This window comes from Myxine glutinosa, chromosome 2, assembly GCF_964187855.1.
Source record: "Myxine glutinosa chromosome 2, kmMyxGlut1.1, whole genome shotgun sequence".
Taxonomy (NCBI): Eukaryota; Metazoa; Chordata; class Myxini; order Myxiniformes; family Myxinidae; genus Myxine; species Myxine glutinosa.
In genome coordinates this window covers 81,926,875-81,946,210 of record NC_136262.1, presented here as the reverse complement: position 1 = coordinate 81,946,210, position 19,336 = coordinate 81,926,875, and the positions used below count along the sequence as shown (strand labels likewise).

At 43.4% G+C, this 19,336-nt stretch overlaps 1 protein-coding gene across 1 annotated transcript in view; it reads left to right on the top strand.

Moving 5' to 3' along the window:
• The window catches only part of LOC137421645 (unconventional myosin-Ie-like), a 164,686-nt gene that overhangs the window by 133,450 nt on the left and 11,900 nt on the right, over positions 1 to 19,336 (top strand). The window contains 4 exon segments of the mRNA XM_068107900.2: positions 1,563 to 1,708; positions 5,758 to 5,904; positions 8,358 to 8,506; positions 8,736 to 8,858. Of these exon segments, the coding sequence (XP_067964001.2) occupies positions 1,563 to 1,708; positions 5,758 to 5,904; positions 8,358 to 8,506; positions 8,736 to 8,858 (565 nt within the window).

Sequence of the window (19,336 nt, the reverse complement as noted above, 5' to 3'; positions counted from 1 at the left end):
GTTAAATTCAGATACTGTCACAAGTGTATGCAAAACTCACAGTTTGACAGCATCTGAATTGTGACAGTATCTGAATTTAACATCCATAATGACGCACTGCTGGATGGCTCCTCAGGAGCTTGGCAGGCAATGCGGACATGCGTGGCGATGACATCATGATGTTCGCTCATTAGGTTGGAGCACCAAATTACAGATACTAGTTAGTTACTCCCAACCGCATCCAGGTCGACTCCATATCGTCATTGGATACCAGAGATAATTTTACCATGTGGCAGGTGGTACTTATCACTCCCAGTAAGGTGCAGCAGTATCTGTATGGGACACCTTACTGGCGGTTCCCCACTGATGGCATGAAGTCGCATAATGACTGATATATTATAATATCTAGCCTCAGTGATTGGAAAAGTTTAAGTTAATCTATCAATTTAAATTTCATTATTAATTTTTCATGAACTTTAAAAAGGTTAATTGTGCTGCACTCCTGGTTTCATTTCATTTCATTCAGAGATAAAGCTCTGAGCTACTTTACCTCCCGACGCAAATGGTGGTGCAACATCAGGTGGCGGAGGTTGGATTTGTTAAAAACAGGGAAAAATATAGCTATTCTAACTTGTGTGTTACTCCATGAAGATTTGTATTAAATCTACTTTAATCCAAATGTTCGAGTTGATTTTAATGATTACTTGAAAGGATAATAAAAAAGTGAATGTTAACCTATGCCTGCATGTGCAGCGTTTCAAATGCAGCGTGTAAAGCGGCCGCCGTAAACAGTCGACAGACAAACACACGGTCAGGCCCCACGTTTCGCAATATACGGTGTATATAAGATTAAAGCGAAAGTGTGTCTGTATGTTTTTATGTCTGGTTGCTATTCCAAGACCCTTGGGCTGATAGACACCAAATTCTCAGGATATACTCAAGGGGTTCCTACTTAGGTTTTCCATGAAATATTTTTCAAAACAAATCTCAAAAAAAAAAATGATCGAAAATTTATTCGTAATTTTTTTCAAACTTCTTATGGGTGTTATTATTTGGGTATTATTCCTCCATTATGGTAGACCAGTCCCATCAAATTGTGCAGTAACTACTCCAATACCAAGAACCATAGATATATAGGATGAGAAACTCCTATATGATGCATGCATGAGCCAAATTATAATTGTCTCCCTTTTATTTGAGCCCATGAGCAACTGGGTTACGTGATATTTCATATACAGACTATATACCTTTTTCAGCAAGTAATGCGCAAACTTTCAACCGGAGGGTGGGTACTCTGCTCGTCTATAATAACACGTGATACAGAGAGGGTACTGGCCTCCTGCTAACCATGACAATTATAATTAGATACATGAAGAATTTGTCACAATCTCATTGTTTCATATATTTGATTTACCTTTGTATACAAACAGCTGTATGCAGCAATAGAGTCATCACTAAGTAGCTTTTCCTTGTGCCTGCCTTCTGTTCCTCACACCCAAATGTCAATGATGTATTTCCTAACCTACATTTCCATATTGTTTTGATGTTTATTTCATTTGTCTTCTTTTTTTTTTTGTCCTTAGACCACCAAGCGAGACCTTATCCTTACACCAAAATACATTTACATGATTGGGAGAGACAAGGTAAAAAAGGGTCCAGAGAAAGGTGTCATCAAGGAAGTCCTCAAACACAAAACAGAGATCAATAACATCGTCTCCGTTTCTCTGAGGTATCGCTATATGATCTCATAATGACAAATCTTTCTTCAAGTGTCAATCCCTTGAGCCTTCCAGGAAAATTTGCACGTGTTTGAAATGGTGGTTTGACCTGCTGGAGCTGGAGAACCTGAACAAGGATTTTCATTTCAATCATGTAAAGGGGAAATAACTGAGATTCTTCTTTGAATCTTTGTCATCCTTTGATGATAAATTTTATACTTTTACATGATGACAAGGATTTGTGCATCACCACGCAATTAACATCAATTAATATTGGATTAGCAATTAACATAAAATACAACGAATTAACATACTATAAATGTGCAACTTTGTGGACGTGAGTTTAAACATTTATACAAAACAATTTTTAAAGGACTTTTCAGAAATTACCATTAATTTTGAAAGTATAATGTTGCATCTTGTGTTCAGAATGAGAGCTTTGACAGTTTTTATTTTTCAGAGTTTCGAAGCTTTGACAGTTTTTATTTTTCAGACTTTCGAAGCTTTGATAGTTTTTATTTCTTGTGGTATGCAGGTATAAGTCACAGGTAGGATATTGTGACATTGTACACACAAACATATTGTAACAAGAATGAGGGAAGGTTTCAGTAGGGATCATGTTTGTATAAAGAATGTACAACTGTGCTGAATATCTCCTCTTCTCCCTTTCAACAAGCTGATGTCTCCCCTTCAGACCTTTTATGATTGAAACATCCCACCCTTTCCTCCTCCCTTCCCTTCCTACCTCTCACCCCTTCTCATCCACCCCTTCTCCTCCTCCTCACCCCCACATCCTCCATCCTCATCCACCCTTCCTTCCCCCTCTCCCCTCCCATTATCAATATTGGCTTATGGGCCAATTCTGACACCTCGTGTCAACAGAAAGCTGGTGTGAATAACCCACCTTACCAAAGGATATCTGTGCTTAAGTGCCAGGAGTCATGGCCGGATTTAGGGGCAGGCAATCCAGGAAACTGTCTGGGGCACCAGGCTTGTGGGGGCGGGGGCAGAGGGAGAGGTGGAAGGGGACACCAACTTCCGATGTTGGGGTGCACCTGCCACGAAGCTGTAACAAAGACATTTGACTTAGGTGGATGCCGTTCGGCACATCATGCCTGCGCTACATGAACACCACCTTAAATAAATCTGTCAAGCTAACAACTTAATTTCATTGGGGGAATATGGAGGGGGGGAGGGTGGGGGGATGGGGATGAGAAAAGTGCGGCAGGCTCAGAGATATCGCCAGGGTGTTAAATATGAAATAAACTTTTAACTCTTTATTGTGGGGGGAGGGCGGGGGGTTAGTGGAGGGAGGATGGGGGGTCGCATCCATCCCTTTCTTTTTTCAGTTCCCTCTGCTTAAGTGCATAAATTAGTATGTACCCTCTCCAATGCAACAATGTATTATCCATGAATTACAAGGGCATTATTAGATGATGGTTGATGCACTGATGTACAATGATGAAATGATAGCATCGTTTCACACCCTCTTTCACACCCTCGTCTGCCGCTCTTTCACACCCTCTCTCTGTCCTCTTCACCCTCTCTTTTGCTCAAGGTCATTTGCCATCAGCTTGGAAATCAGCCAACATTACCGCTTTACACAAAAAAGGTGCGAAAATAGTACCTTGCAACGACAGACCAATCAGCCTGCTCCCAATTATCAGCAAAGTCATGGAATCCATCATTGCTTTGGCTATCAAATCCTTCCTCTTCTCCAATGGCTTGATCTCTGATCATCAATTTGGATTCAGACCACATCACTCTACTCTGGACATGCTGCTTCTGCTGTCTCAACAATGGATGTCAAATGTCCTCAATGTCCTCAATGTCAAACAGGAAATCAGAGCTGTCTCCCTTGACATATCACGTGCCTTTGACACGGTCTGGCACCCCGCTCTGCTCACCAAACTCTCCTCCTATGGTATCCATGGAAATCTCCATGCATGGCTTGTGCACTTCCTCTCTGGCCGTAGTCAATTTGTGGCCCTGAATGGGTTTCTCTCATCTCCCCTTCCTGTTCAGGCTGGAGTTCCCCAAGGCAGTGTTCTGGGCCCTGTGCTTTTTCTGGTCTTCATCAATGACCTCTCCGACTCTCTGGAAAATTCTTTCTATCTCTTTGCTGATGACTCCACTCCCTGCCGCTCCATACCTCATCCGTCAGATCGGCAGTCTGTAGCCTCCTCACTCTCTGCAGACCTGGACAAAATCACAGACGGGTCAAACAAGTGGAACATTGTAACAAGAATGAGGGAAGGTGCTCCTGCCTCACACCTTGCTCGGCTGTTCGGAAATAACTGTTCTTGCTCGGAAATAACTGTTCCCCCCTCTGGGCTGGTGCTCCTGCCTCACACCTTGCTCGGCTTCACGCTGTTGAGGCCAAAGCTTTCAGAATCATTGGAATCTCCTGCGATGTAGTCAACTCCGAGGGCCTTTCACTCACTCACCGCAGGCAGGTTGGTGGTCTTTCTGTCTTCTACCGACTCATCTCCGGCCTTGCTCCCCCAGCTCTCTCTGTGCTCTGTCCCCCCAATATTCCTTCAGGTCGCACAAGATCTGCCTGCAACCCTCTTATGGTTAAACTGTCAAAGTCTAGGCTCTCTGCTCACCTTCACTCTTTCATTCCCCTTTTCTCCCGCCTCTGGAACAAACTCCCCCACTCCCTTCAATCCCACTCCTCCCTCCAGGTCTTTAAAACAGCTGTTCACCACCATCTCTTATCTTCCCCCATCCAAAACCTTGATCTTTTCTACCCCCGGTAATTCACCCCAGAGTCTTTGCAGTGTTCATATGTTTTATTCCTCTCCCACCTCTCCCCAAGTCCTCCCGATGTCCCTGCTCTCAAATGTTGTGTTTGTGTCCTTCCCCCTCTCTCCCCATCTTGTCTGCCGCTCCCCTTGTTTTTTGTGTTTTGTGTGTCGGTTTGTCTTTTTGTGTGATTAATGTTAGCTCTTTCACGAGCCTCGATCTTGTATACAAAAACAAACAAACAAAAAAAACGTCTTTCAACCCTGACAAATATCACACTCTTACTAAGTCTCTCCGAAAAGACCGACTGGACAACCCTCCCATCTACTTTCTCAACATTCCTCTCCAAGAAGTTCTGTCAATCAAGCTCTTGGGTCTCACAATCTGCCATGATCTTTCCTGGGAAAACCACATTTCCAAGCTGGCCTCCAAAGCCAGTCACTGACTGGGCATCCTCCGTTGTGCGAAGTCCTTCCTTGGCACACCTGAGCTCCTCACCACATACAAGGCTTTCATCCGCAGCTCAATGGAATACTGCTCTCCCCTCTGGGCTGGTGCTCCTGCCTCACACCTAGCTCGGCTTCACGCTGTTGAAACCAAAGCTTTCAGAATCTTTGGAATCTCCCGCGATGAAGCTGATTGTGAGGGCCTTTCACTCACTCACCGCAGGCAGGTAGGTGGTCTTTCTGTCTTCTACCGACTCCTCTCTGGCCAAGCCACCTACTCTGTCCGCCGAATATTCTTTCAGGTCACACAAGATCTGCCAGCAACCATCTTATGGTGAAACTGCCAAAATCAAGACTCTCTGCTCAACTTCACTGTTTCATTCCTCTTTTCTCCCACCTCTGGAACAAATTCCCTCAATCTCTTCAATCCCACTCCTCCCTCTAGGTCTTTAAAACAGCTGTTCACCACCATCTCTTATCTTCCCCCATCCAAAACCTTGATCTTTTCTACCCCCATTAATTCACCCCAGATCCATCTTTTTGAAATACCGACTTCTTTCCTGGAAGTCCAAGCAGTGTCCATGTGTTTTATATCTCTCCCACCCCCACCCCCCTTCCTACGCCTCCTTCCCCCAAGCCCTCTCCCTCCCACAGATCTCCCGATGTCCCTGCTCTGAAATGTTGTCCTTGTGTGCTTCCCCCTCTCTCCCCATCTTATCTCGCGCTCCCTTTAATTTGTCTCATGTGTCCGTTTGTTTGTTTTTGTCATTAATGTTGCTCTGACACGAGTCTCGATCTTTTATTATATATATATATGTATATCGTGTTATTGACTTCCATTGTCTTCATGTGCCTTTATTGTGAAGTCAAATGCAGGACGATTTCTTCATGTTACACGAGGTGGAGCACGACATCCTGTTGGAGTCTGTGTTCAAAACAGAATTTCTGAGCCAACTCTGCAAGCGATTCAAAGAGATAAAGAACAGCCAGCTCGCTCTGAACTTCAACAACATGTACAGGCTACACATTGATACGTCACTCATACATGTCTCATTGTAAACAATTTCAACAATAATCATGTATAAGATAACTCTAGGGCATGAGATTTGGTTTCCATACCTCATGCACAAACTGTCTCTTTTGTATTCAAAATGGTGCTTATTGTACCAAAGGTTATTGGGAGTCTCTGGACCAATAGAAATGCCCTGTAGTTGGTAAATGCACATTCAACACTTATCGGGCTCCACTCTCAATCCCATAAAGACCGCTGTTTGCTCTGGATTCCTTGGAACAAGCTTGTAATCTCAAGCTGCACTTGAGATCTTGGGCGTCCCTTGATAATCACGGTTCACGACGGGCAGCATATGGCGACTCAAAGGGCTGTTAACAGAGGATGTGCAATATTAAGTGCACGACTAATAATAAAGCAGCTCAGTGTAGCAAATCAAGCGGTTAGGGTGCCGGCTTGTGATCCAAGGATCCTGGGTTTGAATCCCGGTCGATCGCTGAATTAACGCCGGGGTCCGGGGGGGTTGACTCAGCCTGTCATCCTTCCGAAGTTGGCAAATTGAGTACCAGTTCATTGGTAATTCCCTGTGTGTCACAAGAGGCGACTAACAGGGTTGGCGGCAGGAAGGGCATCCGGCCATAAAAAATTGCTTCAAAAACGGGACCACGGTGACCGAAAAAGGCCAACCCCTGCTCTGCGGGGAAAAATGGCCTCTAAAGGTGGTTCAGTGTAGCAAATCAAGTTACAGACATGAATATAATGGATTTTCTCCTCTATATCTGGAATAATTGTGCTTTGAAGCCCTCGCATGTTGTGTGGGCACTGGGACGGCCAATGTTAAATGCTAGTGACAGTCGGCTGCCATCTTGTGACAACCAATAGTCATAGCAGTCCAAAATAATGCGGTAAATGATAAAGCTCAATTCATAACATGAATTTATACTTGAAATTGGAAGATGTTTATAATCCAGCATAAAATGAATCGTACGTGTGGAAGGATGTGAGCTGATCACGTGATATAATCAGAGATAGTTATGAAAGTTTTTGCCAGAAAATTCCCCCTGACCAGAAATTTAGGGCAATTTTATACTTTTACTATTGGAGACTGCAATATATAATACATGCCCTGAATTCACCATTCCTGCAAGAATCCCAAAACATCTCATGAATCCCTTTAAATCTGTTGTACAAGAGCTATGTGTAAAATAGAAGTTTTGTCGGTTTAGTACAACAACAACAACAACAACAACAACAACATGCATTTTAAGGCCATTTCCCCTGCTAGAGCGGGGGTTAGCCTTGCCTAGAGCAGGGGTTAGCCTTGCGGTCCCCATGACAATCCTCTCCATTTTGCCCTATTTTCTGCATCTCTCCTTGTTAACCCCCTTGCCTGCACTTCTTCTTCCACCATATTTAGCCAAGTCTTTCTCGGTCTTCCCCGTCCTCTACTTCCTTCCACATTCATTTCCATCACTCTTCACAACCAGTCACTTTCATCCTTCCTCAACACATGACCAACCCATCTCAACCTGTTCCTCTTCACAGCATCAATCACAGGTTCTATTCCCATCATCTTTCGCAATCATCATTTGTCTTCCTCTCTCTCAATGATACTCCGCACATCCACCGAACCATTCGCATTTCCACCCTTTCCAGCCTTCGTTGCTGCTCTACATTCATGACCCATGTCTCGCTCCCATAAATCATAACACTTCTCACATATGCAGCATGCACCTTTCCCTTCAGCTTCAAGGACACTCCCCTCCTCATCAGCACGCCACTCAGTTCCCGAAACTTCTTCCATGCACATCTCACTCTAGCAACCGTTGCCGAGTCTGATCCACGTTCTCCATTCAGCATGTCTCCGAGGTAGTAAAATGTTTTCACACCTTCCAGATTCACGCCGTCTCCAAGATCCAACTCAACATTTCCTCCATCTGCAGCTCCCTCTGTGCACACCTTACATTTGAATGTCGCTGCCACACTGGTTAATGACCCTCTCAGACCACTCCATTTTAGATGACCCCACTCAGCGCACATTGTACATTGAATGGAGTTCACTCCGACACCCTTCCTGCACACAGCACAGGGCCACTTCCCAGTTCTTTCCACCTCACCACTTGCTTTACCACTTGCCATCACCTTCGTTTTTCCGATATTCACCTTCAGACCTTTTGTCTCCATACATTCCTTCCACTTGTTCATCTTTTCCTTCAGTCCATCCATACTTTCCGCAATCAACACCAGATCATCTGTCTTTTTCTGATGGCAGATGGCAGATGCCATCTGATCATCTGATCATCTGCTTTAGTACCTTGCATATTAATGCTGGTTCCTCATCCATCATGATGTGTGAATTTTTATCCCTCATCATTTCAAAGTCGAATGTGTTTAGCATCTTTATATTCACAAAGTTATGCGGTTTATCACTTCGTTTTTTTTTCCTGCGTTGCCCAGTCTAGACCTCAAGGTGAAAAAGGAGGGTTGGGGTGGTGGCGGTCAGCGCCAAGTTGTGTTTGTTCATGGATCAGGAGATCTGGCTGTCCTGCGGCCTTCGGGGAAAGCACTGCATGTCAGCATCGGACAAGGCCTACCTAAAAACTCTCGTACGTATAGATCTTACCCATAGACTGCAAACAACGTTTACTTGTAAGGGCTGAAAATCAAGCGTATCGTCACGTGTTCGTATTTTTCAAAAGATAGGATTGATGAGAATTTCTCATCATGTTTTTTTTTAGTACTGAAGTAATCTTTCAATAATGAAAACAATTTAAAAGTGATCGTTGATGTCCTGTGCTCTAGACTTTTCCATCCTTGCCCTTTGCTACGCCGCAGGACCAAACAGACAAAGTTTGATGCAGAATGCCAGACATGGCCAAAGAGCCGGACACCCAATGAAACGTGATGACCATAACACATCTGTCGTGAAATACTCAACACCGAAAATACACCGTTCAGGTATTGTGTTTTGGTTGTTGCTACGAGACCCTAATTATTTACTATGATTGTGGAGTTAGTAGATATTTAAGCAAGAGGTTTAACCAGTATTTTGCAAATGATCTCACAAGTACGAGTTATTGGAAATTAGAGTGCTCATGTTCCTCAGACCACATCGAAGCTAATATATCCCTTGATATCCTACATAATAGATATGAAGTGTCTTTATAAAGGTAATTTTGCGATTTATAAAGCAGGTAATTTTGCGATTAAAAGTCGAAATCTTCTTCTTCTTCATGCTGTAGTAGTGTCACTCTCAGAAGTCGACCGCCATATTCGTATTGTCTACGGGTTACATCAGGGTATGATTGAACTCAAACGGTGAATAATTTTCTATTTTCCACAAATATTCCTCGTCGACGCATCCTTGGTGATTGTAATAATACAAACCGAGATGGTTTCATGCTTCACCAATGGCTGAAAGACTCCGAGCTTGCCAGAAATTGAACGAGGTTTTCCCGAAATACCCGAGTGTGGATCGGGAGTGCAAAACAATTCCTTTTGTGCTCGGAACATTTTCCAAAGCACTGTTACGAAACGACAGAGATGGCAATGCATCTTTTGATTATCCGCCACGATTGAGAGAGGATGCCATCCCCACGATTAAGCGGAAGAAACAGCCGTCGCTCGAAACTGTCAGTGAATCAAACACCTCTGTTGGCCTGCCAGCAACCAATCTCACCTCGCCACCATCCCACCCTCCCCCCTCCACTGGGGCGGGCCATTCACATGGCATGGACACGGCACGGACACGTAGCTTGCTTCCTTTTAAGCTTCCAAGTCTGGATTTGATTCTCAACCCGACTATAAACCATCACTGGTGCTTTGCAAGAGGGTGTTGCATCAACGAGTGTGCAATTCTTCAGAGGTAAATTAAGCTAGTTGTCCTGTCTGCTAGCATTCATTAAAGATACCACAGTACTTTCTCAAAAGAGTACTTATCGTATCTTGCATGTCCACTAGTGAAGAGAAGGCCATTGTGTGCTGGTACACTGACTAAATTCTAAATTCCTGCCCTATTACTATGGGAAGAGCAATAGCAAACCACTCGATGTATTATTTTCCTAGCGACTACTTCAGCAGCGGCAACAACAACAACAACAACAACATGCTTTTTTTTTTGCGATATGGGGTTAGCCTTGCGGTCCCCATGACAATCTTCTCCATTTTGCCCTATTTTCTGCATCTCTCCTTGTTAACCCCCTTGTCCGCATTTCTTCTTCCACCATCTTTAGCCAAGTCTTTCTCGGTCTTCCCTGTCCTCTACTTCCTTCTACATTCATTTCCATCACTCTTCTCAACCAGTCACTTTCATCCTTCCTCAACACATGACCAAACCATCTCAAACTGTTTCTCTTCACAGCATCCATCACAGGCTCTATTCCCATCATCTTTCGCAATTCATCATTTGTCTTCCTTTCTCTCAACGATACTCCACACATCCACCGAACCATTCGCATTTCCACCCTTTCCAGCCTTCGTTGCTGCTCTACGTTCATTACCCATGTCTCGCTCCCATAAATCATAACGCTTCTCACACATGCAGCATACACCTTTCCCTTCAGCTTCAACGACACTCCCCTCCTCATCAGCACGCAACTCAGTTCCCGAAACTTCTTCCATGCACATCTCACTCGAGCAACCGTTGCCGAGTCTGATCCACCTTCTCCATTCAGCATGTCTCCGAGGTAGCAAAATGTTTTCACACCTTCCAGCTTCACGCCGTCTCCAGGATCCAACTCAACATTTCCTCCATCTGCAGCTCCCTCTGTGCACACCTTTCACTTGAATGTAGCTGCCACACTGGTTAATGACCCTCTCAAACCACTACATTTTTGATTAACCCACTCAGCGCACATTGTACATTGAATGGAATTCACTCCGACACCGTTCCTGCACACAGCACACGGCCACTTCCCAGTTCTTTCCACCTCACCACATGCTTTACCACTTGCCATCACCTTCGTCTTTCCAATATTCACCTTCAGTCCTTTTGTCTCCATACATTCCTTCCACTTGTTCATCTTTTCCTTCAGTCCATCCATACTTTCCGCAATCAGCAGCAATTCAGCAGCGGCAACACCCTCAAAATGCCATGGCCTTGAACGGAATTTAAATTCAGGCCAGCCATCATTGTCTAGGAGCACCGATCTGAAAATTGACTAAATTTGAAAGTTTAGACTAAATTTTGACTAGGATAAATTTGACAACACCCGCTACATCGAAATTTTGACTTGATTGAGTGCTGGAGTAGTCCTCCGAGAACAACCCCGGATAGCATGTAAGGTCAAATTGTGGTATCGGTTTTTTTTATCTGGAAGCCAATTTATGAGCTAGGTGTGTGGCAGGTTACCACTGAAAAACTTGGGGTGAGTGGAAACAACTGCTGATAACTTTGACACTTTTCCATCAATTTCAGTGTTTTGGTACGATTGTGTTGTTCTTTTAATGCGCAAGGACAGAACATACCAGACATATAACAGTGGCCCAGATATGGGGTCTCCAGGGGTTAAAAGATCATGTGACAGGAATGTTTCACCTAAATCACATTTATCATTTATGATTTACCAAATTCAAATGCAAACCACGACAGTAATATTATTATGTTCAATTTGCTGTTTCGTCTGTTTATAGAAGAAAATCATCACCAGACCATAATCAATAGCTTAGCTTCAAATGAAGATGGCCAGTCAGTTTGAAGGAGAGGCACCAGGTGTTAGTCCCCTACATCGAAAGAGGAAGAAATATACTAACTTTGATCATTGTATTATCTGTCAGATAGATACTGACGAGACTCTAGGAAGACCACGAGATTTGTCGCTTAAGACACTCATTTCGGTATTGGTGGAAATCATAGACTCCTTTTGTGGAAATACATGATGATGACGTCTTTGATCGCTTAAGACCAGATGCAGACCGTCTTGCTCACTGACCTACCTGTTCTTTGGCACTCCGAGTGTTACGGATCATGCAAAAGTGTTCCAGAATTTCTGCTTTGTCTCCAAAGCCATTACAAGCATCTGTCAGCAGTGATGCCGACTCCTGTGGTTCTGCCAAGATATCAAGGGTGTCCCGGTGACGAACTGATGACGAAACCCTGCCACTGGTCAATATTGCCACAGGAGTGGTAATGCCTCCAGACCATGCAAAGTGCCTCCTCCAGTCCTATGAGTTTGGTGAAGCACAGTAAAGTGCTCAAAACAAGCAAAGTGGTTTCTGGAATGCCATACCAAATCGCAAGATCCATACATGCGACACTGGAAAAGAAGAAAGTAATGAAGACTGCTGATGACAAAACTATAGCTGCTGGCCATGAAGTCCTGTGATTGATGGCTTAGGTACAGATGCTGAAGGCTGGTGGTACGTCAGGTTTCGGTGTGACGGCTACCAAACACGACGACCTTATAACAGCCCCTTTAGGAACGAATGGGTGCACATTTGTTGATGTAGTCTTCAAACAATACACATGCAAGTCAATTAAGGCTGGAGAGTGAGAAAACGAGGAGCATCCATGGCCTTGGATGTCAAAATCAAAGGTCTAAATTAAAAGGTCCCTCTTCTATGCTTTGTGCTGGACCCACTTATTATTATGTGATGATGACGCTGACTTTTAATAGTCGACAACCGAATGGCTGACCAATAGATTATTTTATACAATACAGGTAGTGCTTTCTAGTCAGAGACACTTTGATTCCACAGCTGAGATTCCTCACATAATTAGTAATTTCTCATTGTGCTGTGCTCTTATTCCCTTGTTTGAAGTGGTCCAAATAAAGCTTCCTCATTTGTACCAGTGGTCATAATCAAGTTCGTACTGCCGTCTATTATCAGTTTTTCAAATCACCAGCAAAAGTATGTAAAATTGTAGTCACGTGACCTTTTCACCTCCAGCGACCTCGTAACAGCGTCAACTTTATATTTCTGTCATAAACTATCCTTGTGCATTAAAAGACAAATCCAATTTTTTTTTTTTTTTTTTTTTTGTTGTATACTGAATCGAGGCTCGTGAAAGAGCTAACATTTACTTCACAAACAAATCAACCAGACAAACAAAATACCCAAAAAGAGTGAGCGGAAGACAAGATGGGGAGAGAAGGGGAAGCACACAAACACAACATCCAAGAGCAGGGAGATGTGTGGAAGGGAGAGGGCCCGGGAGGAGGAGGCATGGGAAGGGGGTGGGGGGGAGGGAGAAGTATAAAACACAAGGACACCAAGGACTTCCTGGACAGAAGTTGTTATTTCAAAAAAGTGGAATTGGGGTGAAATTAGCGGGGGTAGAAAATATCAAGGTTTTGGATGGGGGAAGATAAGAGATGGTGGTGAACAGCTGTTTTAAAGACTTGGAGGGTGGAGTGGGATTGAAGAGAGTGAGGGAGTTTGTTCCAGAGGCGGGAGAAAAGAGGAATGAAGGAGTGAAGGTGAGCAGAGAGTCTTGATTTTGGCAGTTTAACCATAAGAGGGTTGCAGGCAGATCTTGTGCGACCTGTAGGAATATTTGCGGGACAGAGCCCAGAGAGAGCTGGGGGGGGGGGCAAGGCCAGAGAGGAGTCGATAGAAGACAGAAAGACCACCAACCTGCCTGCGGTGATTGAGTGAGAGGCCCTTGGAGTTAGGTTCATCGCGGGAGATTCCAATGATTCTGAATGCTTTGGTTTCAACAGCGTGAAGGCGAGCTAGGTGTGAGGCAGGAGCACCAGCCCAGAGGGGAGAGCAGTATTCCATTGAGCTGCGGATGAAAGCCTTGTATGTGGTGAGGAGCTCAGGTGTGCCAAGGAAGGACTTCGCACGACGGAGGATGCCCAGTCGGCGACTGGCTTTGGAGGCCAGATTTGAAATGTGGTTTTCCCAGGAAAGATCATGGCAGATAGTGAGACCCAAAAGCTTGAGTGACAGAACTTCTTGGAGAGGATTATTCAGAAAGTGGATGGGAGGGTTGTCCAGTTGGTCTTTTCGGAGAGACATCGTAAGAGTGTGAGATTTGTCAGGATTGAAAGACATGTTCCACTTGTTTGCCCAGTCTGTGATTTTGTCAAGGTCTGCAGAGAGTGAGGAGGCTGCAGACTACCGATCTGAGGGATGAAGAATGGAGCGACAGAGAGTAGAGTCGTCAGAAAAGAGATAGAGAGGATTTTCAAGAGAGTCAGAGAGATCATTGATGAAGACCAGAAACAGCACAGGGCCCAGAACACTGCCTTGGGGAACTCCAGCCTGAACAGGAAGAGGAGATGAGAGAAACCCATTCAGGGCCACACGTTGACTACGACTAGAGAGGAAGTCCGCCAGCCATGCATGGAGATTTCCATGGATACCAAAAGAGGAGAGTTTGGTGAGCAGAGCGGGGTGCCAGACCGTATCGAAGGCACGTGATATGTCAAGGGAGACTGCTCTAATTTCCTGTTTGGCATTGAGGACCTCCATCCATTGTTGAGAAAGCAGAAGCAGCATGTCCAGAGTGGAGTGTCCAGGTGGTCTGAAACCAAATTGATGATCAGAGATCAAGCCATTGGAGAAGAGGAAAGATTTCATATCTGAAGCAATGATGGATTCCATGACTTTGCTGATAATTGGGAGAAGGCTGATTGGTCTGTAGTTGCTGGGATCTGTTTTTGCACCTTTTTTGTGCAAAGCGGTGATATTGGCAGATTTCCAAGCAGATGGAAGATGACCTTGAGCAAAAGAAAGGGTGAAGAGAACAGAGAGAGGGAGTGAAAGAGTGGAAGAACATGATTTTAGGACCCGTGGGCTGATGCCGTCAGGTCCAGTTGCAGAATCAGAGTCGAGGGTTGACAGAAACTTTTCCACCTTGTCAGGAGGAAAGGACACAGAGTCCAGGAGCAGCTGGGTACAACTGGGTACGGTGGGTACAGAGATGGATGGGTTTGGGACACAAGATTTAGAGGCAAACACAGAGTTGAGGCATTCAGCTTTTTCACGTGCGGAGTCAGCCGTGTGGTCATTTGAGGTGAGGGAGGGGATGGAGGGGGAACAAACACCAGAAACAGATTTGACCAGATGCCACCAGGATTTGGAAGAGGGAGACAGATAAGAGAGTTCGGTCCTGAGAACAGAGAGATATTATTTCCTGGCTCTCCTGAGGGTGGACACACACTTGTTTCGGGCTTTGTGAAAGGAAATGAGATTTCCTTCCGTTGGATTTCCTTTCCAGGAGACGAAAGCAAGTTGTTTCTGGGCAATAGCCTCACCACAAGATTCCGTGTGCCATGGACGGGAGGAAGGGTATGACAACAATGCTACCTAAATCACCACAGTCGGTTGAAGAATAGCAAAGATGGAGTTAATTATGCTTTCCCTACTCCAATTTTCTCAGATTTAACCTGTCACACCATTTAGTGAACCAACAAAATAGCTTCCAGGTAAAAAGTGATACCACAATTTCATCTTACATACTACCTGGGGTTGTTCCAGGAGAACCATTCCAACACTCTGTCAAGTCAAAATTTAGATGTAGTGAGGGTTGAAGGAATTCCACTTTTAGAGCCCCGACAGAAGTTGGCTCCTGGACTATCACAAAGTCTCCAGTCAACAAGGTTTGCTTCGAACACAAACAAATTTGCATGAACTTGGTTCACAAAGTTTGACCTCGACTCTTCTTGACAAATTGGCAAACAAGTTCCATTCATTTCTCTGGATCGTTAAACTTTCCTTGTTATTACATTCTAAGGCCCAAATTATGAAGGCACCTGATGAAGATGAAGAAACATCTTAGATATTGGTTTGTGTTGGTTTCACAAGTAGGTGCTACATATATATATATATATATATATATATACATATATATATATATATATATATATACTGTATATATATATATATACGTATATATATATACGTATATATATATATATATATATATATATATATATATATATATATATATATATATATATATATATATATATATATATATATATATATATATATATACGAGCTTGGCTCGGCTTGCTGCGCTCACCTCACCACGCGTCGTTACTGAGGCACGGGCTTATTTTAGCTGAGGACAATGACTGTGCCTGAGTTGCTGTGTTGTCATGATTTACACCAATCATAATACAAACAATTATTTTGCACAAATTTATTTGTAGTGTTTGTGATATTACATTTTTATAAGCAATTTACGTTGAAGATTTAGGTTGAAAAAATATATAAAATTCAAAAAAGAGCCCCTCAGCACGTACATACGGGAGGGGTAGGTGCAGACTGGAAGTTTGGGACGATTACACCTCACCACCATGTAATTCAAAACACCTCACCACCACGTAATTCAAAACACCTCACCACCACGTAATTCAAAACACCTCACCACCACTTAATTCAAAACACCTCACCACCATGTAATTCAAAACACCTCACCACCAAGTAATTCAAAACACCTCACCACCAAGTAATTCAAAACACCTCACCACCACATAATTCAAAACACCTCACCACCACGTAATTCAAAACACCTCACCACCACATAATTCAAAACACCTCACCACCAAGTAATTCAAAACACCTCACCACCACGTAATTCAAAACTCCTCACCACCACGTAATTCAAAACACCTCACCACCAAGTAATTCAAAACACCTCACCACCACATAATTCAAAACACCTCACCACCACATAATTCAAAACACGTCACCACCACATAATTCAAAACACCTCACCACCATGTAATTCAAAACACCTCACCACCACATAATTCAAAACACCTCACCACCAAGTAATTCAAAACACCTCACCACCAAGTAATTCAAAACACCTCACCACCACGTAATTCAAAACACCTCACCACCACATAATTCAAAACACCTCACCACCACATAATTCAAAACACCTCACCACCACGTAATTCAAAACACCTCACCACCACGTAATTCAAAACACCTCACCACCACATAATTCAAAACACCTCACCACCAAGTAATTCAAAACACCTCACCACCAAGTAATTCAAAACACCTCATCACCACGTAATTCAAAACACCTCACCACCACGTAATTCAAAACACCTCACCACCACGTAATTCAAAACACCTCACCACCACGTAATTCAAAACACCTCACCACCAAGTAATTCAAAACACCTCACCACCACATAATTCAAAACACCTCACCACCAAGTAATTCAAAACACCTCACCACCACATAATTCAAAACACCTCACCACCATGTAATTCAAAACACCTCACCACCAAGTAATTCAAAACACCTCACCACCACGTAATTCAAAACACCTCACCACCACGTAATTCAAAACACCTTACCACCACATAATTCAAAACACCTCACCACCAAGTAATTCAAAACACCTCACCACCACGTAATTCAAAACACCTCACCACCATGTAATTCAAAACACCTCACCACCACGTAATTCAAAACACCTCACCACCACATAATTCAAAACACCTCACCACCAAGTAATTCAAAACACCTCACCACCACGTAATTCAAAACACCTCACCACCAAGTAATTCAAAACACCTCACCACCATGTAATTAAAAACACCTCACCACCAAGTAATTAAAAACACCTCACCACCACATAATTCAAAACACCTCACCACACCTCACCACCATGTAATTCAAAACACCTCACCACCATGTAATTCAAAACACCTCACCACCATGTAATTCAAAACACCTCACCACAATGTAATTCAAAACACCTCACCACCAAGTAATTTTAAACACCTCACCACCAACTAATTCAAAACACCTCACCACCACGTAATTCAAAACACCTCAACACCATGTAATTCAAAACACCTCACCACCAAGTAATTCAAAACACCTCACCACCACTTAATTCAAAACACCTCACCACCACATAATTCAAAACACCTCACCACCAAGTAATTCAAAACACCTCACCACCACGTAATTCAAAACTCCTCACCACCACGTAATTCAAAACACCTCACCACCAAGTAATTCAAAACACCTCACCACCACATAATTCAAAACACCTCACCACCACATAATTCAAAACACGTCACCACCACATAATTCAAAACACCTCACCACCATGTAATTCAAAACACCTCACCACCACATAATTCAAAACACCTCACCACCAAGTAATTCAAAACACCTCACCACCAAGTAATTCAAAACACCTCACCACCACGTAATTCAAAACACCTCACCACCACATAATTCAAAACACCTCACCACCACATAATTCAAAACACCTCACCACCACGTAATTCAAAACACCTCACCACCACGTAATTCAAAACACCTCACCACCACATAATTCAAAACACCTCACCACCAAGTAATTCAAAACACCTCACCACCAAGTAATTCAAAACACCTCATCACCACGTAATTCAAAACACCTCACCACCACGTAATTCAAAACACCTCACCACCACGTAATTCAAAACACCTCACCACCACGTAATTCAAAACACCTCACCACCAAGTAATTCAAAACACCTCACCACCACATAATTCAAAACACCTCACCACCAAGTAATTCAAAACACCTCACCACCACATAATTCAAAACACCTCACCACCATGTAATTCAAAACACCTCACCACCAAGTAATTCAAAACACCTCACCACCACGTAATTCAAAACACCTCACCACCACGTAATTCAAAACACCTTACCACCACATAATTCAAAACACCTCACCACCAAGTAATTCAAAACACCTCACCACCACGTAATTCAAAACACCTCACCACCATGTAATTCAAAACACCTCACCACCACGTAATTCAAAACACCTCACCACCACATAATTCAAAACACCTCACCACCAAGTAATTCAAAACACCTCACCACCACGTAATTCAAAACACCTCACCACCAAGTAATTCAAAACACCTCACCACCATGTAATTAAAAACACCTCACCACCAAGTAATTAAAAACACCTCACCACCACATAATTCAAAACACCTCACCACACCTCACCACCATGTAATTCAAAACACCTCACCACCATGTAATTCAAAACACCTCACCACCATGTAATTCAAAACACCTCACCACAATGTAATTCAAAACACCTCACCACCAAGTAATTTTAAACACCTCACCACCAACTAATTCAAAACACCTCACCACCACGTAATTCAAAACACCTCAACACCATGTAATTCAAAACACCTCACCACCAAGTAATTCAAAACACCTCACCACCACTTAATTCAAAACACCTCACCACCAAGTAATTCAAAACACCTCACCACCACGTAATTCAAAACACCTCACCACCAAGTAATTCAAAACACCTCACCACCAAGTAATTCAAAACACCTCACCACCACGTAATTCAAAACACCTCACCACCACGTAATTCAAAACACCTCACCACCACGTAATTCAAAACACCTCACCACCAAGTAATTTAAAACACCTCACCTCCAAGTAATTTAAAACACCTCACCCTCACATAATTTAAAACAC